Here is a 25754-nt window from a genome sequence, read left to right on the forward strand (position 1 = left end):
CCCCCACTACAGGCGCTACAAATGTCAGCCCTCTATGTACGTGACGTCAAACAGGAAGGCCTTTTTGTGGACTGTGTGTGTGCGTGTTTGTATATGTTTGTTTTTTCCCCATTTCTTGTAATGCCTCACACTCGTTCTACTTTTGTTGCCCCTTGTGGAAAACACAATTTTCCATCAATGCCTTTTCATTCTAATGCAAACCTACACACATACACGCACACACTGCACAGGACTTACATAAGCGCGACGAAATTGTTTCGCAAAACCCAAACGAAAACTATCAATCAAAACTGGTTGCGCGCACTTTGATCGCCAACACTGTGACATTCACCCCACACGGTTTGGTGGCACCATTGCGGATGAGGGATTTCGTCAGCAAGGAAAGCACAAACCAAAATGCAACGCAATGGCGCATCGCTGGGTGGAAAATATTTACCTTCCACGGATGCGAAACAGGACAATGGATTAATAATGCTTTGTACCTAGCTGTTTTCTGGTTAGGAAAATGCACACAAACGAATATTTTATTCACTCGAATCCAATGGCACGATCTGTGATGAAAACAAACAGCGCACACATTTGAACACTGTCGCACACACACTGGCATAAGCACTTTTTTCGAAGCCAACTACAGCGAGCGCGAGATTGTGATTCATCAAAAAACAGAACCATAAGCAAATCGACGAACGGCGGTGACAGTTGGCGTAGTTTCGTCGACTTTTGAGAGTGTCGGAAGTAAAGGAAAAATCGCGTATTAATACGACGTAAAACCGAAATTGTTTTCAATATAGAAGACAAATTTATTTGGCTGTAACCTATGCAAATTTACCGAAACAAATGTATTTTTGTCCAAATTGATCAATTTAATACAATGATATTCAGCGGATTTTGTTTAAAATTTAATAGTAAATGTAATTTGCTCAACAAATACGCTGGTTGTTTTTAGTGCAAACATGGCTTTACATTTCTCTCCCATATAATTTGACATTTTTCAGTTCCGACAGCGTACACATAATTCGCTGCGATTGGTTGTTCCTTGGGAATCAGCTGCGTGAATGCATCAAGTGTTTTTCCTCTTCTATCCTGATTAGCAACTGTGTGCGTATAGAGGTTGCTGTGGAAATATCGTTGAAACTCCGCGACCAAACAGAATACCCCCCACGGAAGGAATCGATATTGAGTGAATAGTAAATCATTTGCAAATCCAACCCCGTTGTGTTCCATTTTCCATACGTCCACCGAAAAGAGATCAAGCAAGTGCCGACCTTCTTGCATCCCTGTCATCCGTCTAATCGACAGGGTTGCAGTTTTCAATTGAAGTTACGTCGGGCGAAGGGACAGTCGACAAATTTAGCTCAATCACGATAGTGGCATAACCCACCCCACCGTCTGGTGCGTGCAGGTTTTTTTTTGTATATTTGGGAGTGTGAGCCTGTCTGAGAATCGCACCGTATCGGTAACGCGTATCGTGGCAAGAAACAATGTCCTCTGTGGAAAATGCAGAAAACGGTGTAGGAAAATACTCTTATCAGACCGTGTACTACATCATTACCAACAACAACAACAGCACTGAAGGCGAACCGGAACAAGTTGAAAACTTACATGCGGTAAGAGTGGTTTATGGGGTTGCATGGGACGAAATGTAAAGTGAGGAAATACCCTTTCGTCAGCACTGATTAGCCAATGAAGAAAAAAAATGACCCATTGGTCGGTCTCGTCAGCCAGCTCTCTTTGTCCAAGGTGAAAGCGAACGTAGCATTTGTTTCACGCTGTGCTAGTTTTTGCAAGGTTGAATTACACTTTGTTAGCAATTTAGCATGAAATAAGAAAGGGTTTTAATCATGTGACATACAATTAAACGGAGAATAATGCGTCAGCAGCGATGCATGCATAATTTATTTTTTTTTGTTCTATTGAACATATGTGCATCAAACGTTCTAGAATGATTCCGTCGTTGAAAATTCGATACGATGTGCGATAGCAGCGATGAAAAGTTCATTGCTCTTGATGGACGTGGAATGCTGAAGTGAGCACTATAAACGCATACAAGTTTCCTCACCAATGCGCACCGTCCAAAACGAGCGATACTCAATGAGAGAGAGGAATAACAATTGTTGAGGTGTTCTAATGCGGCTAATACGTGCGAGCAAGAGAAAGCCACATCGATTAGAGCAGGACAAGGAGTTATTGGACGGCAGCTGCGAGCAAAAGCATCGCGCTGACGACGATAATTCCGAGAAAAGATGGCGATTAGAGTTGGTGTGTGCTGATTGAAAACGCTCAGCAAAATATTACGGGAAAGAGTAAAGGCATTCTTTTTTGCTGCTGCAAATCCGACCGCAGGGTTACGTTACAATCAGTGCCAAGACGAAGGTGTTAACCTCTGGAGTGAAGTTTTTACATAACAAACTGATACTAACCACACAACGCAAACGCTTGCCGTGTTCTGCATTTTGGGTGCCGTTTCATCGCGTCGTGGTGTAAAATGTGGTGATTGGCTGCTACACACCTCCGTTCGGTTGCGATCTCATAGATAACTGCAGCTGTCGACAGTGAACTTACGCGGAAGCGTCGCAGAATCGAAGCAATTAAGATGCAAGGACAAATTTCCGGCGCAGTACAGACCCAGGGCGGTTCACCACAGGCTGCTGCGTTAGCAGCACAGCAACAGCAGCAGCAACAAAGCATTTCGGTAAAAATGGATCCAGCGAATCAGCTGTCTTCTGCTGGTAAGTGTTGTGCGTGAGTTAGTCGGCTTTAGATTTGAGAAAATTCCAGAATTGGACGTTGTTTTAAAAACATTAGATAAAACAATACGCAGTAGGAGCATTCTGCCTATCTGACGAGATTAATAGATTAGAAATCCAAATCATGTGAACTAACGAGAGCGGTTAGCTGCGTTGCATATTTTAACGGTAGCGTACACCCATGATTTGTTATCTGGAAATGATTGGAAATAGCTAATTAAAAATTGCATTTTGTCGATGAATGTCCCTTGTGTTTGTCCCTCAAGGACAGACCGCTGTCATACGACGACGCGCATATTGATTTTCCCACAATCACCCGGTCACGCGCTTTCGGTGCGCTCTCTTTCACGCTAGTACCGATGCTCTTTCCTTAGCACATATTGCTGCAGTTTTCTCGCTACAACGTGACTCAGAACCATAAGTGATAGTCGCAGTAGTGGTGGTAGAATGTAACAATGCACAGAGCGAAGGAATGAAGCTACTGGTTAGAACAGATTTCATGTAATAGTCACGTTTATTCCCCACTCCATTCTAGACTTGCAAAAGTGAAGAGAGACTATCGAACAGGAACACGAAATCCTCGCTTGGTAGTTTCCCGTACAAAACCGCAGTTGGCCATGAAAAGTGAACATCTTGCTAAGTTTATTTTAGTGACAGCCGGCTGTGCTATTATTGGAATGAACATCTATTTTTTTTTTACTAAACTTTGTTGTCTTTCCTTGCGCACGTTTTAGGCCTGTTGGAGTTGGCACACCGAGAGTATCAAGCGGTTGATTACGAAAATGCTGAACGCCACTGCATGCAGCTCTGGCGCCAGGAAAGCAACAATACGGGAGTACTTTTGCTTCTGTCGTCGATTCATTTTCAGTGCAGAAGGCTGGACAAATCGGCACAATTTTCTACACTGGCCATCAAGCAAAACCCGCTGCTCGCCGAAGCCTACAGGTAAGGAACGGAGCATCATTTGTACCCGTACTTGAAGCAACATTGTGCCTCGCACTCCATGACTGAAACCATAACTTTCTCTCTCTTTCATTCCGCTGAATGTTTCGCCATGACATTTTCGTGCCGTTTGTAGCAATCTGGGAAATGTTTATAAGGAGCGCGGCCAGCTTCAGGAAGCCCTAGAAAACTATCGACATGCAGTGCGTTTGAAGCCCGATTTCATTGACGGGTACATCAACCTGGCCGCTGCGTTAGTTGCAGCTCGTGACATGGAACAGGCAGTCCAAGCATACGTCACTGCCCTGCAATACAACCCGGTTAGTATCAATCGTTTGCAGTGTACAGTGTCAGCAGCATTTGTGTTACTTTACAAGGCTACAAATCTCATCAACTTTCCCACTTTTCCGTCTTTATCAGGATCTGTACTGCGTGAGAAGTGATTTGGGAAATTTGTTGAAAGCACTAGGCCGGCTTGACGAAGCAAAGGTAAGTGCTGTGTGTAAATCCCCCAAAAAGTAGCTCATCTTCACTATTCATTTTTCGTGTCATTGATTGTGTTGTGTCGGTAGTTGTGTGATGCTTAACCACGGAGAAGTGCCTACCGAACAAGATTACGTTTACCATTGCAAGCTAATCTTTCGCAAAAGAATAAACATTAATATGAAATTAGTTGGAAATTGCAAATGCTCTCTACTCAAACCTTAAATATGAATCTAAAATTTGAAATTATTGTTTATCATTACCTTGCTCGTTCGAAAGATGATTGCAAATAAAATCCATGAAAGGCATTACGTTAAACACAACTATCGTCACGGTTCATCCTTTATGTTTTTGATCCATTTTTCAAACAACAAAAAATAGAAAACGTTCAGATATCATTTAAATCGCATTAGCCTCCACTACAGATGTGTAACATCGTAACGTTACGGGGCATTAAGATGGATGTTACGAGTTTGGCCCGAGAAAGAATAGACAGGCGTACACGGAAAAACCTAATCTGATTGATCATATACGATTCTTGCCTAAACTATTTCAGCACGAGATGCGGCACGCGTATAACTTTAGTTTATTATATTGCATGACGTGAGCGTTTCAATCGAGCTACACAGAAGTTATATTATGAAATCAAATGCAAATGTTGGCCTTACGTCGACAGTGTCCGATTGAGACGTTCGTCACATTATTATTTCTGTTGTACCAATTCCAAAACGGAACCTTCGCGATCATTTACTGATCGGTCAGAGAGATCGGGCAGCAATAATATAGCCGTTGTAGCTGTTGCAGTAATATCTACGGCCCTGGGACAAGGTGGCATCGAAATGATACGATAATTTAATAATCATCTTCCGGGTCACTGATCGCGGCAGGTAACGTAACATGTTGGATGCTCTAACGACAAGAACTCCTATGGGATTTCCATTTCGGATGACGATGATGAGCATTATGATATGCTGGCTGGAAATATGAATACCTATTTCCAACGAAGATTCCAATAGAAGCGTTCTTGTCCAATTAGTATCGAACATGGATTTATACATATTTAGTATAAGATTTGTTTTTAGCATACAACTTCCGAGACTGTAACAGATTTTTATTCCCAACAACAAACATTTTTTTCCTAGTTAAAAGGCTTAACACTATTACATCCAGCATCTGAAGCCTTAGAATGGAATCGGTTGAACGTGTTATATGTATATATGTGGTAGCCACCTTTATTTATTCTAATTATATGTTTCGATAACACATTCAACTATATCAAAATGTGCATCCACACGCCGTATTTACGTATCCATCCCACCATAGTATCTGGTCGAAGCGATCAACAACAGCGGCCTGCCATTTCAACGGTCCATTTCGTCAAGTTTAGAGCCATTATACGATTAACTTTAGAATTTGTACTTTCTGGCATTTTGTTTCTTTTTTCTACTCTTTTACTTTTAATTTCTATATATCTTTCCTATTTTAAATGGTCGGTTGCTAACCCACATCTATTTTCGTAAAATAATTCAAATTGAAACTTGTTCCGTTCCTTTATTTGTTTGCGAAAACTGATGTGGGTTGTGATTGATGATATGCTGTAGGATGTTTCGAAAAAACCTGACTATTAAACAGCTACTTAGGCTTAAGAAAATTTACAGATGCAGGCGACATTTTCCAGCTATTGTTTGATGGCAGCCGATGATGCAGTCCAGCAAATGATGAAGCCATGGGAAAGGATGTGCAGAATCCCGATCCTGTTTGACAGATTTTCTCTGAATATTGCATGTTGAAATGTATTTCTTGTTATAAGTTTCTAGGAAATATCGCTCTTTTAATGTGCCTACTTAAAGAAGGCTAATGCAAAATGTTTGTACTATAACTTATTGCAATTATTAAAGAGAAAACAACAATTGCAGCTGCATTTTGCTTTAGGCTTCTACTCCTCTGAAAATGAACCGATTGTATCAATATTGTAATCATAACTTTGTATATTTAGTATACAATCTGTTCATTTTCACATCTTATAATAACTTTTTTTGATTTAAATTGCTATTAAACATGATGATTTCCTATTCTTTGTATACTAAATGACTATTGCTCCTTAGATACGTAGAAAACTAATTGATAATAGTATGACTTTAAGCAGTTATTTGTATATTTAGTAAATTGTTTAATAATTCCATTCACAGGCATTAAACTTTTTGAATTCACAAGATTCTCTTCAGGAAACCTTATCGATAAATCCTTCACGATGGTAAGAAAATATTTCCAAATGGTTTTACAAAAATTTATTCGACTGTGGATATCAGCCAAGTTGGAAAACTGTGAACAAACTTTAAGAAGGAATGACAGAAATAGAATTAGGTGACACAAAATTCTTGTAGAATTAAAACAAATTTTGGAAACAATACGACTCAAAGTAATGGACATCATCCAAAGTCCTGAGCCACCCGAAATTGTTAAAAATGTTTAAAAGAATCTATTCTAAGTATCTGAGAAATCCATTTAGAAGTAACGATCAGTAGTCGATCAGAGCTAGTTTTCGAAAATAATGTTTAAAATTATTACGTGCCGTTTTCTGATTGTCATCTCAGTTGACATTCATCATTTTATGTTATCTAACACAATATCTACATTTGTATACAAAGAAGAAATCATCATGCACTTTAACGATTAACAAGCTATTACCTTTTTCAGAGAAAATCTGTCAAACATCTCATTAACTGAGTTGTTGGTTCTGCCTTTTCGATCAACTCGTAATATTTGTCCTTTTACATCGCTTCACATTGCTTCACATAGTGCATTTATGAACTTAAATATTTTTCCTCCCGTTGGCGCCCATCACCGCTGATGAATCTCGCCGCGTGTCACAGCCTTAATCATTAGCTATCCAAAACCCGCCGACCGTTTTGAAAACAGCCGGGAAACATAACAGCCACTGCTCTTGGGAGCGGAACGCTTAAAAAAGGAGGAGAATTGTATAGAAAACCGGAAAACAAACATAATATTTTCTTAGGCATAAGGTAGCTGTTTTTAAAGGTTTTTTCTGCAACATCCTGCCCTCTAAAACACAACCCGTGGCGGCGCACGATATTTCCATTCACTGTTTTCCACTTTTGCTCTATGTACAGTTTCGTGCAACCGTTCTGTGGGTTTGGGGTATGCAACTGCATAACATACACTTTAGCCCACATCTTCCTTCCCGCCGTGTGTGCACTTTTAGCGAAAATAAAGAAAAGATGCCGGGCCACTTCATTTGCCAGCAAAAAGGGGGTCGCTATTCGCGGATAAGCATTCGCAGCAGTTGCAGCAGCAGCAGCACCGGGACCCGACCCGGGCAGTACATTCACCCGTATTCGTATGCTCTAAATCAACCCCGAAACCTCAGCTACAACTGTGCATGTGCCGCTGTGTGGTTCGCAACTAGCCAGACTGGGGACGATTTATTCCTGTGAGACGCTACGACCGAACGAAAAGGGGCGCGATACGTGCGTGCGTGTGGATTTGCATTCAGACACTAGGAAAAAAAAAGGAGAATATGAATCAGTTACATTCTTTGATTATGAAGGAAGTCTGCAGGGGTGGGATAAGAGCGCAATTTGCTCATGGGAAAACGTGACTACTGATGGAATGGAAGAGAGAGCTAGAAAGTGGTTGCAATGCACGATACAAAACCGATGCTAGATTAGCTTTGGTACACATTAGATGTGCCGCTATTGCAGCACCTTACAAACATTCTACAGCAATTGGTGGACAAAAAAAAGATCATATAGAAACTGCTCATAATTGGCATAGTTGTTTTGTCTTTCATTTATGCAAGCAAAATTAAAGTGTCCTCTTTTTGATTTCGGCTATAACTATTAGAAAACATTAATTAAAGAACGCGTTAAGCGAATCGAAAATCAAAAGGCGTAGTCCCCACCAAGCACAATGTAGCGTGGATCGCGATCATTTTCTACTCTCACTAAGCGTTTCTACAAATCACTAGTTTTCCGTTTTTCTTTCATAGTTTTTGTTTGTTTGTTTGTTTTCGGTTATTTGATTGAAAGCATACGTTATAGTCATAATTTCTAAGTATTTTCATTATTATTTGTTCATTGAAGAAAAATATTAAAAGCTCACACCAACCACACGGATTGGTTCACATTTTCATAAGTAATCAACAAAAAAAAGAATAGAAAGGATATGATCCATAAATCGTTTCAATACACACACACACACATTAAATGTTTTGCCCGAAACCGGCCGTAGTACTAATCTTTTTTCTTTGTCTTCTCTTTTTCTCGTTCTTTTTCGATCGTTTTTCTCCATCGTTACACGTTTTAAATGAACAAAAATTGTGCATTTTTCTGTTATTTGTTGGCTTTTTTCCGATATTAACTCAACTTCCGATATGTGCGTAAACCTGAAACAATATATAACCCACGCAAAATTCACCAAAACACGCTACACCACACTCATCCCTCCCGGAATGTGTGTCGTGCGGGGTATTGTATTGCGGTTGTCTTGATACCCGTTGTGTATAGGCATGCTATCTGAAAGCCATCGAAACTAGACCAGACTTTGCGGTGGCCTGGAGCAATCTCGGATGTGTCTTCAATGCGCAGGGTGAGATATGGCTGGCGATACATCACTTCGAGAAGGCGGTTGCACTCGACCCGAACTTCCTCGATGCCTACATCAATCTGGGCAACGTGCTGAAGGAAGCCCGCATCTTCGACAGGTGAGTAAGACTGGCGGTGTATGACGAAGAGGTTCGGAAGGATGCCCATATCATAATTATGTTACTGTAGGAGGGATTCTCTGGGTATGCGGGTCGTATTTCTACCACGATGCATCATCCTTGCCATGCTCGGCACTACTTTAATTCTAATGGACTGATGTTTGAACGAGATGTGTGTCGATACGATCACAAGAGTACAGTGTCGGGCAAGACCCAACCTTCGACAAAACTATGAAGGTAATAATTAGCATCCCATCCCGGCATGGTGTGTGGATTTAAAAATAAAACTCATTGCCACTTGAGTAATCTTCTTTCCCGTGCGTGCGTAATTCGTTCGCCACATATATCTGTGCATCGGTTTGCTAGGACAGTCCGTCCCAGTTTGATGTGTGGTCGATGTGACGAAGTTTCGCTCACCGATAATGTAGAAATATGTGAAATCTAGTTCGACGTGCTGTCTGTTTCTTTTCTGTTTTATTTTTGTGGTATATTAGACGAACAATATACGGCATTCCTTTCCTTTGTTGGATTGTGGTTTATCAGAGGCGTATAGGCATGTTAAAATTTATCCCCAGAGCATTATTTTTTCCAGGAAACTGAATCCGTTCTGATCCAGCGAATGTGGGAGTTGATGCATGGCATGAAAATGATGCCTGAATATCCTAGACACGGTAGAATGTCTATCGCAAAGCATCGTATTTTTATCACGATTAAACATGGAATGGGCGATCCGGTGGTGCATTTGGTAGCGACGCCGTTCTTCACACGACAGGAACGGTCCAAAATCCCATCCAGGCCATACCCCTTCGTTCACAGGGCTTGATTATTCAGCTACGAGTAAAAATAATACCAAAGAATGCCATAAATGACAGATCTAGACCTCTTGAGGGCGTTTGCCAATAAAGAAGAAGAAGAAGCAAGGAAATCATGTGGAAAATGGTAGATTTTTAATAATGTTTTATCTAAGTGCGTCCATCAACTATGTGACACGGGTACTACTACAGATCCGTTGGGTTGGGTGACGTTTTATTCCATTATACACATGTCGCGTACTATAGTCGTGTTGTGATAGTCCTATTGCATGTGTCTATTGTATCTAGATAGCAGTTCATGAAGTTGAGTTATTGTCCTTCATTTCTACCATTGCATAATTTAGTTCGCGGTCCCACTGCCATACGCCACATGGTTCGATAACCGTTTCGCTGGATGAATGTAGTGTTGTAGACCACCGATTTGATTGCATTATGAGTTTGAACAGTGGCAATCCATTTTCAACCAAACGTTGTACAGGGTAATAACGAAAGTACTACTTTTGTTTTACAATATCGATTCGATTCCGTGAGTTATGTTAGATGTGCCACGGCTGCTCTGGAAAATCCAAAATATCATTCATTCGCCGTAGACAGATGGCGTTATATTTTGTATCTAACATGCTTCAATAATCTTTCAACCATCCACGGAATGAAAGGGAAGTCGGATCCAATTGAATGGAATTTCCATCGCAGGAGCAGTGGGTGTGAAAACAAGGTAGAAACAATTCCTTCGTACCACTCCGAGGCGGCCATCCTCTCTTTCGTCTGTGTTTGTCTAAAGGTAATCCGTATCGCGATCCGTTTACCATAGCGTTGGTGCTGGCCTAACCTGTCTGGTGAAATATTTCCTCCCGCAAAATATTTCACGCTTCCACGATTCGGTTCAACTCAGCCGTTCAAGTGCCCATTTTCCGCGACTTCGGTCCTGACAGAAGTTAGCAAATTTTTCTATGCTGTGTATTCGTCGTTCGCTATGAATTCTAAAGAGGTTTTGGAGTCCTCTTCCCCGCAACAGCTGCGTTGCTTGCTTCTTGCCGTTGTCTGCAGCCCGATGGCTCGCTTTTCTCTTCAGCGAGTTCTTGCAGTGAAGTGCTGCTGCTACTTACAGCCAACTTCCCATATTTGCCGGCACTAGTGGCAAGGTAGCAGACGCACAGCAAGGAGATGTGTTTTAACGGTAGGTTTTGAAAAACTCTTGAAAAACAGCACTCAATTTTTATTTCATGTCCCGCTGGGTTTTTTTCCCTTTGCGTAGCAAATCGCCTGAGTACATCGCATATTCATCATTGGCGCGAAAGAACGCCGCTCATATGATCAAGAGGGAGGAATGGGAGGAAAAGGTCCTACACGACGACGCACTGTACTATACGGGAAGTGGGAAAGCGTGTTGGAACGTACGAGAGAACAGTGGTGTAACTGAGAGCAAAATAGAGGGCCAATGTGCCGTGCCGTCTGTGTGTACGCGACAAAGTTTGAGAGAAGCTAACCGGTGGCATGGAAAATGGTTTATGAGAGAGGAAAAAAAAGTGTCCTTTTTCCCAAAAGGGATTCAGCTGTGCCCTTTCTTGTGGCAGCGTGAGCGCACAGTGTCGATTCGGTTAATGCCGGAAAAGGTTGTTTCGTTCGGTCAGAGTTTCGGATCCTACATTGTTCGTTATTAGTTCGTTAGTAATTCACTGGTACCTTTCCATCGCCGATAATCCACCGCTGGAGCGTAATTCGGAATTAATCTCCATGAAAGTGATAAATAATTGCGCGAAGGATTGATTGTTACGGCGTATTAAAGACCGCTTCCACATGGCGTTGTTCAAAGTTTTTTGATATCGAAGAACAATTCGTCGTCTATCAAGCGTAAACTAGACGACATGGTAGATCGTCATTGGATGAATGAGTGTAAACATTGGGAAAGCTGTTTTTGAAAAGTTCGGATCCACCAGTGGGGGAAGTACATACAGTAACGTGTCATCATTGTGGATTTAGTTCATCCAAACACGTGTTGTGTTTGGTTCTCGTGACGTTATTTGGATGAGTTTTGTACCGAATAGCTGAACAATATCATGGTGTACAATTTAACCAGTAAAATCATTATATTCCGTGATTATAACTTCTGTCATCAAATTTGTTAATTTGCCCAGTATGTAGTATGCAGTGAACTGATCAGTTGCGGAGTAATGCGTGTGCATCGTGGGTGTACAATAGCCAATTTAATGATTTTTCGTTACGACATTCTTGAATACGATTTTTATGACTATTCAGTTATGGTTTGGTGCATTCAGTGATACACACGTTCCTTGTTTAGGAGTTTTGTTCCATTGCCAAACGCTTACCCACATCAATTAATTCTCATTTTGACACCATTTTCCACACATGTGTAATGCTCGTCCCGAGCGGAAATGATCTAATTTTAAATTTCTACTGCATCACATTTCTCTCTGTCCGTGGCAGTGTGACAACCGGCGACAAGAGCGGCAATATGTGGATACGCCTAATAATTTTGATTGCCCGTAGAAAATTGAATCCGACTGCAAGATGCAGTTGCAAATTTAGGGACAGACAACCCATTTCCCAATTCTAACACACTAATATATGACAGATGCAGCTTTCCGTTTTTGGTCGTGATCGAAGTGATCGCCACGTTCGTAATTGCTCCCTCTCTTCATGCAAAACATGCCAAATTAGCTATATTTTCGTCACTTCAAGCGATAATATTTCATGAATCAAAATTGAGAGCTACAATTTAGAGGAAATGTTGGGGAAATCCTTAGCAAACGGGCATGATTGTTAAACGTAGCATTGGTCTGAAATCTGGTAAGGATCGGATCAGCTGGGTCCTTTTTCTCTAATCTCTAATTGGATCATCATTATCAGTGCGGAGAAGCACAGGTGTATTTGTATGGCAAATTTAATTGTAACACTCCGGGCGTAAATATTCCTCCCTCGGGGTGAAAACAGCCTCCTAACGACAAACTTAACACTGAACTTGACGACATTTAATTTATTCGTAGAAAGGCAACGGGGAAGCACGAAGTACAGGGTTTTTGCAATGGATAGGATACAGCGAGCACAACTTACTTAATACATGCAATGCAAGTGCAACCAAATGCACAATTGGCCAAATGGTCAAATTGTTGGCCAGATTGTTTGCGTATAGACGGATTCAAGAGTTGAGATATGAAATTTAATATTTTTTGTAACTGTAAACAAATGATGTACAGCATAGGAATTTAAAATTATATTTAAGAATAACGAATACTTGTACTTGGTTTTCAACTAATTTATTCCTTAAACATTTCATTCTATTTCTCAACTCTTGTATTCGCACGCCTTATCCTATCGATTGTAAACCCTGTAAAAGGCAGGTAATTCCTTTGCGTAGGATGATGTGTATCTTATTTTAGTACTTCTCCTTCATGGAAAGCTCCTGGCAAGCTAGTCTGCTATTACATTGAAAGAAAGAGCGAAGAAAATTAGAACTGCTCTAGCAGTGTTTGAAACGAAGCGTTTCATTGTGCCGGAGGGCGGCAGTCTATCACAAGGCGAAGTAGTTGATTTATTTGCTTCCGTTTTCGGTGTGAGTCTCCCGGGAAATGGACGTTGCGGTTACGGTGTCCACTTTGACATTTTGCGTGTGTGTTTGCTGTTATGTCCTATTTTAATACACCACCTGGACGTGTGTGCCCAACAGTTCTATCGATAGTGGTTTGCGGACTGTACGAAAAAGAGGCGTAGTCTGTCCATTTGCCAGCTATTGCACCTGTGAATGGGTTGTCAAAACATCTCATCAGCTAACGATGCCAGCGCGATTTAATAGCGCAATCCACTAAAGAGAATCCAACAGGATTCAGAAGGTGCCTCCTCTCGGGGATGCTGCCAATTTGCGGGTGGATCAAGCGAACTGTTAAATTGTGCTAGTTTACAAGCATGTTCTAGTTCTCATTTGTATGTACGTACATCATCTGCCTGCCAGCATTGTTTCTTGAGCGTGACGAGAGAAGCAACGGACGCGGAATAATTAATAGAAATCATCCCCTTCGAGCATTATCGGGAGTGAGTAAAAACAGAACAGTGAAACCGGTTAAGTAACCGTACAACTGACTCTCATCGTCGCCCTTTGTCAAATTACCTCTATCGGCCATGGCGCTGGTCAACGGCAAGCTAGTAACACTTATACGAGAGCAGTAAACCTACATAAAATCTCATCGTGTGCCGGTGCACCACCTAGCAGCAATGGATTATCAGTGCATTGTAATTTACACCATTGTGCGCATAACGCCGTACCATCCGTATAATTCCCTGTCGGAGTTGAAAGCGAGCCAGGAAGGATGTTTGGATTGGATTAAGTTCTACATCAAAAGGTTAGCAAAAGTGCTTCGGACGACCGAAGAGAGTTATAAGCGGGTGAGATTGTCTATGATGATGTGCGAGTGAAATGGGAAAACAAAATCGTCCTCCTACGTACGCTTAAGTTATAATCATCATGATGATTATATGGATATGCCAACGCTTAGATGAGTTTTATTTCTGCAGGCGAAACCTAAGCTAGTGGAGCGTTGGTTTGAAGCATAGTATATAAGCTTTATGCATGAAAGCGATATCGTCGATAAGTGTGTGTCAGTGTACACGATCAGCTGCTTTCAGTTCATGTTTTCGCCCACGAAGTTTTTACTCCCCACATAACTGGGAGCCTACCTTTTTCTGCCACCCACGAGAGATTATTCTTCAAAACAAAGCATTTTTAAACAATTTTCATTCTACTAGTGGCTCCTAAATTCTCTTTACAGGGTTTTTACTATAGATACAATAGTGAGCTTAACTTACTGCATTGCGCAAATGAACTAGACGACTGGAAGATAGATAGAGAAACACATAAAACTGAAATCGCGGGAATCGCGTGCGTAATTTAGCGAATGCCAAATCGGACAGGTTGTTTACGTATAAGAGGATTCCAGCGTTGAGATATAAAATATAAAATAACGAAATCCTAAACAAAGGATGCACTGCATAGGAATTCCAAATTACGTTTTATAATATTTTGATTTTACTTTCATTCACCGGTTATCTTATACGATGTCGTAAGTTAGGCTCGCCATATCCTATCGATTGTAAAACCCTGTATGGTGATCTTTACCCAACAACTAGCTCGTCCTTTACAGAATAATTTTCAACATCTCTTGTGTGCGCGTTAATTTGCACGTACGTGAGCCATCTTTGCTTCAGGCACATCATTTGACAACACTCCATTTTTGCCTAGCATATCACGTTTAATCCGGTTGGGTTATGATTTATCCTCCCTTTAGCGACTTTAACATACAGAGCACACAGAAAGATGTTCAACGATGCATTTCAATGAAGAGTTGGAGGATGCTATTTATGTGCCTCTCTCTTTCTCTCTGTGTTTACGTTTATTAGGGTGCTCTTTGCATCTTGTCGCATCTAAGTGTGTGAATATCCCGATTACACAATAGTCACGCACAAAACATGTCTCAAGACTCCCTTCCGCACGAGTTCTCCTATTCAGTGGAGATGGAAGCTTTACCGTTTGGAAAGAAGAAGTTATAATGGATGTCAATCAGTCTTTCTTGCCCGTGGAAGAATGGCGAATTGTACTTGAGGTTTTTATTTGCCTGCATATGAATAGCCTTAGGAAAGTTTCAACTTGGTGTTAAGTATTAATTTTCAAACGTCAGAAATAATTATACAGAGCATGTATCGCATGATATATGGTGTATTTTAATAATTCAACCCTTCAAAAACGATCATTTCAAATGTTTTCATGGTTCTAAAGTTATTCGAGAGAAAAAATACAGATACAAAATTACAGCCATTAAACATTAATTATGATTGTATGTCTCCCGCTTTTACGGTATTAAATAATGTTTTTTTTTTTCAATTACAACAATACCTTTTAGTACCTAAAGCTTATGTAGTACAATTCCAGTTTAAAAATCCCTTCCGTTAGATTTATCGTAAATATCCGCAATAATTTATAGATGAACGATTTAATATCAGCGATGACCAGTTTACTCTAAGCGTCATTATTACAGTTTGATGGACATTTTTTTTAACGTTTTGCCTCGCACAAGACTGATGCGAACATAGCAAAATGTCCCATCGAAAGCAGGGACATACGTTTACCGTTGTCTCATCTGTGCTATGTCGTTGGAAAAGCAGATGCAGATCGAAGTTGGGACGCGCTTGCTAAAAATAATCTTATTGATGTAATGGAATTTATTAAACTTCCTGTCGTTCACCGCCAGAATGGCACATGGCTAGGAGGGGAAGCATGCTCCGGCTTGATCCGTATCGACCCATTTGCGAATACACGAATATCTATTCGATGCCTGTCTGTCGTCAGGGAAGCTTCACTTGCAGTACCGTCTCCCGTCACGAAATGATGTTAGAAATTGAAAGCTGATTCTTAGCATTTGAAACCGCGCGCCGCGGCCCCTGTCTCTAGTTGAGTATGGTGGTGGTGGTCGTTGCACATAATCCTTCTAATCCTGTTACAACGGGAACGTTTGATAAAAGCCGTTTTCAATTTCAATTCCACTTTTATGTTTCCGCTCAATTGCGGAACTTGGGATAGCGAGAAAGCTCTGTGTGTATGCGTGTGCCCTATGCGTGGGACAGGGTATAAAGGAGAGAAAACTCCTAGTCCTTTTGGTAAAAGGTAAAGGAGCAAATTGAAATGAACGAATGTGGGTGTCCCTTCGTGGTGACATTTTTGAAGAGCAATTTTACGCTGTTAACCTAACCGAGGCGAGAAGCTTCGTTTAAAAAAAAGATAGGGTTTCAGTTTTTGTGACTGAATTTGTGAAGTGTGACCGTTATTGTGGCGCTGAAAGCAATCCCAGTTAAATTAGCCACACCGTTGGTTTAAGAAGAGGTTTTCGTTGTGGTTTAACACTCCACACGGTTCTAAGGGTTCACTTTAATACTCTTCGTAAAATAGCAAGATAAGGAGTAGGACATTTATTGCATTGGTTACATTGCTATCTCAAATACTTCTTGTTTTATGAAAATTTGTAGTGTACCTTATTTTTCTTCCATCAATTGATCAACTGTTTTTGCTTTTGTTTTCGTTAACTTTTTAGAGCCGTCGCGGCATACCTTCGTGCGCTAAATTTGTCACCCAACAATGCCGTTGTGCATGGAAATCTGGCCTGCGTATACTACGAGCAGGGGCTAATCGATCTGGCGATCGATACATACCGGCGTGCGATCGACCTGCAGCCCAACTTCCCCGACGCTTACTGCAATTTGGCGAACGCGCTGAAGGAAAAGGGGCAGGTAAAGGAGGCGGAAGAATGCTACAACATCGCCCTTCGCCTCTGCCCGAACCATGCCGATTCGCTCAACAATCTGGCCAACATCAAGCGCGAACAGGGCTACATCGAGGAAGCGACACGGTTGTACCTCAAAGCGCTCGAGGTGTTCCCGGAGTTTGCTGCCGCACACTCGAACCTGGCATCGGTGCTGCAACAGCAGGGCAAGTTGAACGAAGCACTGCTGCACTACAAGGAAGCGATCCGCATCCAGCCAACGTTCGCCGATGCGTACTCCAATATGGGCAACACGCTGAAAGAGATGCAAGATGTGGCCGGTGCACTGCAGTGCTACACGCGCGCTATCCAAATAAATCCTGCGTTCGCTGACGCGCACAGCAATTTGGCGAGCATTCACAAGGATTCGGGTAACATCCCGGAAGCGATACAATCGTACCGGACGGCACTGAAGCTAAAGCCCGATTTCCCGGACGCGTACTGCAACCTTGCACACTGTTTGCAGATCGTTTGCGACTGGACGGACTATGAGGCGCGTATGAAGAAGCTGGTAGCGATCGTTGCCGATCAGTTGGATAAGAATCGGCTACCGTCGGTACATCCGCATCACTCGATGCTTTATCCGTTGTCACACGAGTTCCGCAAGACGATCGCTGCACGGCACGCAAATCTGTGCCTGGAGAAGATAAACGTACTGCACAAGCCACCGTACAAGTTTGGTCGTGAGCTTAATGGTAGGCTGCGCATCGGGTACGTAAGCAGCGACTTCGGTAACCACCCGACATCACATCTGATGCAGTCGATTCCTGGATTGCACGAGCGCAACCGGGTGGAGATCTTCTGTTATGCGCTTAGCCCCGACGATGGTACGACGTTCCGTGGTAAAATAAGCCGTGAAACGGAACACTTTATCGATCTATCGCAAACGCCCTGCAATGGGAAAGCGGCTGATCGAATCCACGCCGACGGTATCCACATTTTGGTAAACATGAATGGCTACACGAAGGGAGCGCGAAATGAAATCTTCGCCCTGCGGCCCGCTCCGGTGCAGGTTATGTGGCTCGGCTACCCGGGCACGTCGGGTGCATCGTTCATGGATTATATCATTACGGATGCGGTCACATCGCCATTGGCACTGGAAGCACAGTACAGCGAAAAATTGGCCTACATGCCGCACACATACTTCATTGGCGATCATCGGCAGATGTTCCCGCATCTGAAGGAGCGGGTAATTGTAAGCAACAAAACGCAAAGCAATTCCCTTGCAGACAACGTAGCCGTGATCAATGCGACTGATCTATCACCGCTGGTCGAGAGCACCGATGTGAAGACGGTTCGAGAGGTGGTGCTTGCTAACAAGCCGGTCGAAATTCAACATAAGGTAGCCGAACTACCAACGACAACGCCGATCGAGACAATGATCGCATCCGGTCAGGTGCAAACCTCCCTGAATGGTGTGGTAGTGCAGAACGGTCTAGCGACAACGCAAACAAACAACAAGGCCGCAACCGGTGAGGAAGTGCCACAGAATATTGTCGTTACGACCAGGCAACAGTATGGTTTGCCGGACGATGCGATTGTATATTGTAACTTCAATCAGCTATACAAGATCGATCCACTGACGTTGCAGTCTTGGGTTACGATTTTAAAACACGTTCCCAACTCTGTGCTCTGGCTGCTACGGTTCCCGGCGGTCGGTGAGGCTAACATTCAAGCCACCGCCCAGCAGCTGGGTATTTCTGCGGGACGCATCATCTTCTCGAATGTTGCCGCCAAGGAGGAACATGTACGCCGTGGCCAACTAGCTGATGTATGTCTGGATACGCCCCTCTGCAATGGACACACGACATCGATGGATGTGCTTTGGACGGGAACGCCCGTAGTAACGCTTCCTGCTGAAACATTGGCATCAAGGTAAGCGGTCATCTACAGATGACAATGCAAAGCCTGTTATCAATAATCGATCAATTTTTACTCTTGTTTTTATATTCCTCATTTTTTAGAGTTGCCGCATCGCAACTGGCAACACTCGGCTGCCCGGAACTGATTGCCGAATCCCGCCAAGAGTATCAGGACATCGCAATCAAGCTCGGCACCGACAGAGAATATCTGAAAGCGATCCGCGCCAAGGTGTGGGTAGCTCGTTGTGATAGTCCACTGTTCGATTGCAAGCAGTACGCACAGGGTTTGGAAACGCTTTTCTATAAAATGTGGGAACGATTCGCACGTGGCGAACGACCAGATCATATTGCCGCGAAAGAGAAGTAAATTTACTTGGGAATAGGATAGAAGCGCAACCTTCGATGGTTGACAAAAAAGATTTGAAGGATATACTTTCCATGCTTTGTTTGCAATTTTAATGTTTTTAAAGCATTTCACTCACGTTTGTGTGAAAATGGGCTGAAATACTGGTGTAATTTCTGAGTGTGCGTTTGTGGTAATTTAGTAGAATGAAGTTTGTTGTTAATTGTTTAAGATTTTCCTACGTTAGGGACGTATACGGTGAGAGCAATGAAAGGTTTAATTTTTTTTACTACTAAACATGAATCGTGTGCGTTTTTCTTCTTCACATCGGCAGAATATTGCATTTCGATGTTTTGTTTATGTTAGGTGTCTTCGAAAGTGTTACTTAAATTAAAAAAGGTAGCACTACTTACTTAATTTCATTTGAAAATAATCCTATCGTTTTTGCGTTATTTCGTGAACGCGAACAAACAATGTACATAGCAATTTGACAACGTTTCAAGTTTACCTAGCGCCGTTTGAATTAAAACAGGAAACCTTATTCCCCTTTACGCAAGCCACCGTTCTACCGTCTTACACCGTACGGGAACGCAATACCAAGTGAAAGCTAAAACTTCTTGGCGAATACAGAACTGTCTCCCTTCTTCACACATGCAACAACCAAACACTTTTCATCTGTTTACCGAAATTTTATCCTAAAATGTATATAACTTGCAAATGACGGTACATTTTGTGGAATATTCGAGCCTCCAGTAGCACTAAGTGTAAGTTATTAGCGTAAATATTGGTCGAATTATATTATCTCGACTCATCTGCGATCTACTAGATAAGAATTTTGAATGAATGTTACGATTAAAGAAAAAAAAGTTTACAATTACTTTAGACAGAAAAAGTTGTTCATTTATCTTTAATATCACAACAATTGCGCGAAAGGTTGGTTGAAAAGAGTTCTATCGCTTCTCTTCGAATATCTGTTAATGTAGATGATTTGAAATATCCTGTAAATATCATAACCTGTCTTAAATTGGGCTGTTATGAATCCGAAACATTTAGAAATTGAATGGTTTCTAGGTTACGGTGAGACATGGTCTTAGTCCAAAACTTCTCAACAGCGGGTGCATGATCAATGTTATGCTGGCTAATCACAATCAACCGGAGTAACTTAATCGAATGGATAAAAAATGTCAATGTCATTTGTCGTTCCATAATCTGAAAAAGAATAGAAGGTATTTTTCTGTGCTCCTGTTTCATAAGCCTACAAAATTGAATGTATGATTTTTCAATTACAGAATTATTTGATCAACTCAATCGCTTTCGAATCTTTTATAATCGACACCGAAACGACATCACACAAGACCAGCACTTGTAACCATTCGACACTACACCGTAAACAGACATTGTTGTTATGATGTCAAACACACGGGGGTAAATTTCTGTCATGCAAGCTTTTCCTTTCCCTTGAGGAAAAATACCTATTTCAGGAGCAAAACCGAATCGTGCGCGAAGCGGCATTGTGAACAACCGAAGGCTTTCCCTCCCACCGAAAGGACCGACCTAGAGGAAGGTAAAGGAAACGGGATGGGTGGATGGAAAAGCGAAAAGCGAGAGGGAATCATGAAAATCGGCGATGCCGATGGTGTTTTGTGACGTTTTTCCTTGCTTCTCCCGAGCGAGAAGGACGCGAGGAAAATTCTCTCACACACAAACGTCGTTGTCCATCGTCGACGCAGCAGCTTTTCCCGTGATGCAAATAGAGCGGACGGTGTTGTAGTTAAGGTGATTGCGAAAAAATTAGCAAATTGCTTCCTTTTGCTGTTGGCCTTGCCTTCTCCTCGCACTCGCTTACATTTGGTCAATGTGAAATCAAACCGTTTTAAAGTGGTTGGATAGCTGGATGCACGAAGCCTGGCTAGGACAAACGATTGCGTGAAAAAGTTCATCGGTTTTTAGGGGGAAAGAAGGTGTCCAATGACTTCCAGCGCCATCGGTAAAAATTTTGTTGACGGTGCCAGAGAAAAGAAAACGTTCCAGCAACGTCGGTGGATGCATTAATGCGAGTGTGTGGGCACAACTTTTGGTGATACAACCACGCATTTAAAGTCCTAGAATGGAAGACCCATTTTTCGTGGTGAAAGAGTAAGTTTTTTTTTTGCTATACAATGATTCAAGGTGGGTGGGGAGTAAGGGAAATCTTCGTAGAAAAATTTCGTTTCGTTTTGGTTCTACGTTCAGGTATACATGAGCTTCGCATTGTCAGCAACGCGAATTTAGTATTGATCGTTCCAATAGTAAAGCAGTGGATTATGGCGTTTCGTGTATCCACTATCGTAAAACGCTATGCCATCGACGATGATGCTGTAACGGAGTGAGAGCTAGTAGGCTGTGTGTTCTGTTTTAAACCTCAAAGGCTCCCATATGTGGAACAGTACCTCCAGCGAAGTTACCTCACATTTGCGGACCGTATGGTAGCAATAGCCCAATTTATCACCCCAATTTTTCCGTGTACCAACTAGTGACGCAAGAAAGGAAAACAATCTACAGTTAACATTTGACGGCTGTGTGTGTTTTGTATGTGCATGCGGTTCCTAATTATGTTTTATTTCGCCAACCAAGTAATAAGAAAACCAGAATGATGGACTGTTTGCAGCAAGGTGGCTGGAAGGCAAACTGGCCTCATGGTCACCGCTAGCCGGGGGCGAAGTTGGAAATCATTTTGAACGCGGACAGCTCACCGACCTTTTACAGTGAAGGGTTGCAACGCCAGGCACGGACGCATTTGCCGCTATCGTCACGCAAGAATCCATCCAGGCAGAAACATTTGTCGACGCAGGGCGCTTTGCATGGTTTCTCCCAATCATCTCCGTTGCTGCACGTGCGCTCGCATGCACTTCCACAACGTTGGAAGCTTTCGTTTTCGCCGCACTTGGGCTGCTGCTGCTTTCCTTGGGCTATCGGAGGCGGAGAACGATGAAGAACGATTAGAAACGATGGCCAGAAATTAGCAGGCACAGACACGAATTTCACTTACCTGAAACTCCCAAGAAAGCGAAGACAGCGACAACGAGCAAGACAAAGATGGCGCGCATTTTGAAGGACGTACGAAATTGCTTCTTTTCGCAACCGAATGGAATAGACTAGGTTCCACGACGGTTGCCAGCCCGTATTATATCGTCCTGGGCACAGTCGGGTCATATTTGCACAGATGTTCCACCACAAACTGGGGACGAATTCGATTGTGCGTGGTGTGGTGTACGTGGCGCGAATGTTTTTAGTCACTTTCTTGCGAATTGAGATTATTTTCGTTGTGAAGCGACAAACAACATGTTAAACAGAAACAAGAAGGTATAATTATGCGGTTTGCATAGAGGGGAAAACTCATTAATCATCAAGGAATAAGCTAAAACTTAACTTAATCATCTATGCGGCCCATCAAGGTGAATCAAACGAAATTTAGAAGAAAATCGGGGATTTTTTTATTTCGAAACGAGCGACACACTTTTGTGTCATTTTACAGCGAATTGTTTGTACAGGTTGGGGTTTCCATACATCTTAAACAATCATTGCAATGAGGCACAGATCTGGTGCGTTGGTTTAGACGTCTAGAGAGATTGCTGCGATGTTGGACCTTGCGGTTAATTCAGAGGTTCTAGATGAAATTTGGTGGGAAATTTTTCCAGCAAGGAACCATTTGCACATAGCCATGGCTTCACGCAAGCGTTATCCTTCCGGCGGAAATATCCGGGTTTACAGAAACATCCCGCCACGCACAGGGTCTCACAGTTATCTAACGGATCCCCGAGGGTTTCGCAGTCTCTGCGGCAAGGCGAAGCACAGTTGTAGTATTCCTCGTTCTCTTCGGTACATTCTATGGAAGAATTAAACATGTAATACCCTTTGTATAAATTCAGTTAGCAAAATTCCTCTTCCGACGAACAGGTTTACCTTGGCTAGTGACGAATGTTACCATTAGTGCTGATAGCAACACAGTTACAAAGATGTATCGTAGCGCCATTGTTGCCCGTTCTACCGAATGATTTTGATGCGGCTCAACTAAACATCGCATTGTCTAACGATTCATGTTTTATAGGTTTGGATCTTGCTATGCTCCGTCCTATGAAAGATGGCTCAAAAGAGAATCTAGTGCATGAAATGCACAACATTACGAAAGAAAGTCAACATGACATACAAACTGAGACGCATCACTTTCTTCACGTTCCGTATCATATCATCCCAGCTTAAACAACCAAAGCTGCTAGACATAATTGCACAACACAAGCATGTTTAAAAGACCCATGAGATGTCGAAATAATGGATGAAGAAACAGTGCTTTATTACAGAATGGAAGACTCGATCGTCGATTTAAACTGGCTAAATACTTCAACTATTAAAATTAATGTTTGAATTTTTCCTTTCTTTTTCTCACAATTGTAGCGAAGTATTCAAAGCGCTGAATAAAACACGTGGGCTGTATATTCGCTGGCGGGAGCTAAACGATGCACATTCCGGTGGTTCCACCGCCGAATCCGATTGGACAACAACAGAACTGAAGAACTCACTGCGCAGCATTGAATGGGATTTGGAGGATCTGGAGGACACTATTAATATCCTTTGCCAAATGCAAAAATTGTGCAACATATTGTTGATTCTACCATAACTCGATCAATTTTCCTTAGCGTTTTTTTTATTCCTTTTGCTGTACGTATCGTAGAGAAAAATCCAAACAAATTTAAGATCGACAACCGTGAACTGTCGAGCCGACGGTACTTCATCGACGCCACCCGGGATGAGGTGAAATCGATGAAGGATCGCATGAGCATTAGCCGGAACCGTGATCAAGACATAACCGCACGCCAGCCGCTGCTCGATAACGTCGAATCGTCACCGCAGACCAATAAGAATTACATCAACAACAACAGCATCATATCAAACGGTGTGACCGTGCTGACCGGGAACGGAACCGTCGGTGGTGGGCTCAACAACAACTCGTTAAACTGCAACCTTAACAACAACAGTCAGGTGAACAACCTTAACCTTGCCGAAACCGGTAAACATTTGATCAGCTCTGCCGGCGCTGCAATGGCTTCGAGACACAGCGGTGCAAAGTACTCAAAGTTGGAGAATAATCTCGACGATAGTCCGAGCCATTATGTACCATCGTCGTCCGGTGGTGCCGTGCTCGATTCCAGCTCAAGCCGCTTCGTGGAGGATACGCTTGCGACGCAGCATAGGATTCTGGTCGGGCAGGACGAGCAGCTGGACATTATTAGCGATTCGATCGGGACGCTAAAAACGGTCTCCCGCCAGATTGGTATCGAGCTGGATGAACAGGCTGTGTAAGGGAACTGTTTTAGTATAACCAGGTTCATCAACGTGTGTGATTTCATTATTTTTTTTCCCTCCCTCCAAACAGAATGCTAGACGAGTTTGGCAATGAGCTGGAGCAAACTGATTCCAAGTTGGATGCTACCATGAAAAAGGTAGCAAAGGTTTTACACATGTCCAACGGTAAGGGTATTTGTGCGAGTTTCGCCCTACCAGAAGCCTCGCATCTCACCAAATAGTAATGTGTTTGTGTTTCAACTTTTTTTTTCGTTGCAGATCGGCGACAGTGGACGGCAATCGTAGTTCTATCGATAGCCCTGGTAGTTGTGATAATTATTTACATCATTCTCTAATCAATATCTACCGGTATCAGTACGGAGAAAAAAATAATTATTCGGGTAATGGAAGCGTAGGTACGCGTGGGTATTGAAGTGAGCTGTAGTCGGGTGGTGCAAGTTTTTATATTTTATTAGTTTCCGTAACAACGTAGCGATGAAGTTGTGCAAGTACGCAAAACAAACCAAAAAGGAGAATATTGAATAACTTATGATGTAGATTAGTGATTAGCTTCGACGTTCTCCCATGTTCGTTTCAGGAAAGTGGCGAGCGTAGTGATGTATTTTTTAAATCCTAACTTATGTGCAAATATAGGTAAATTTATTTAGTTTATTATAGTTTACATTAAGCATATCGCCCATAAGCTAACATGTCTGGTATGTGTCTGAATTGTTATGCTCTTCTCTATTCTCTGTTGTGTGTGAACTACACGTCAAGCATGTTTCGTACAGCTAAGTTTATGAAAAAGTGTAGAATACGAATAGCAAAACATTGTAAATATCGTACCGAGTTACGTTGGAGATGTTCTCGAAAGAGATTTAATAGTCCGGTCTAATTTTGCATTTTTCCTATAAAGAACACTTTTGTTCGTATTGCATAATAAAATATGTACACTATTTGTATCGAACACTCCTAACCAGCGAATGGTATTGACGTATTATCAGCAATACGAATATCATTTCATTTTTCCACTGAGACTCGTAAGGATTCGTTCTAGTCATAGGTTCCATACAAACGTTTAATGATTGTGAAACAATATGAAAGGGAAACAAAATCAGTGGGGATGAAGGTAGTTTATAAATAATACACTTAACCGTTCGAATTTGGTTAGGGTTTATAATATTGATTGATACAGGTTTAT

At 42.1% G+C, this 25754-nt stretch overlaps 3 protein-coding genes across 3 annotated transcripts; 2 read left to right on the plus strand and 1 right to left on the minus strand.

Annotated features, from left to right (window-relative positions):
- Positions 1–1481: 1481 nt before the first annotated feature.
- Positions 1482–19258, plus strand: LOC128715799 (UDP-N-acetylglucosamine--peptide N-acetylglucosaminyltransferase 110 kDa subunit). The gene is made up of 8 exons (XM_053810716.1): positions 1482–1607; positions 2534–2729; positions 3482–3692; positions 3826–4009; positions 4110–4178; positions 8699–8895; positions 16802–18904; positions 18994–19258. Exons 1-8 carry the CDS (start codon positions 1482–1484, stop codon positions 19256–19258), a joined length of 3351 nt encoding a protein of 1116 aa, XP_053666691.1.
- Positions 19259–21341: 2083 nt separating this feature from the next.
- Positions 21342–24909, plus strand: LOC128715950 (syntaxin-6). The gene is made up of 5 exons (XM_053810874.1): positions 21342–21370; positions 23666–23835; positions 23934–24567; positions 24645–24739; positions 24833–24909. Exons 1-5 carry the CDS (start codon positions 21342–21344, stop codon positions 24907–24909), a joined length of 1005 nt encoding a protein of 334 aa, XP_053666849.1.
- Positions 21974–22320, minus strand: LOC128715951 (chymotrypsin inhibitor-like). The gene is made up of 2 exons (XM_053810875.1): positions 22263–22320; positions 21974–22182 (listed from the first exon to the last, which is right to left on the minus strand). The coding sequence occupies exons 1-2, from the start codon at positions 22318–22320 to the stop codon at positions 21974–21976; spliced, it is 267 nt and encodes an 88-aa protein (XP_053666850.1).
- Positions 24910–25754: the final 845 nt, after the last annotated feature.

The sequence above is a fragment of the Anopheles marshallii genome, chromosome 3 (assembly GCF_943734725.1).
Source record: "Anopheles marshallii chromosome 3, idAnoMarsDA_429_01, whole genome shotgun sequence".
Lineage (NCBI taxonomy): Eukaryota > Metazoa > Arthropoda > Insecta > Diptera > Culicidae > Anopheles > Anopheles marshallii.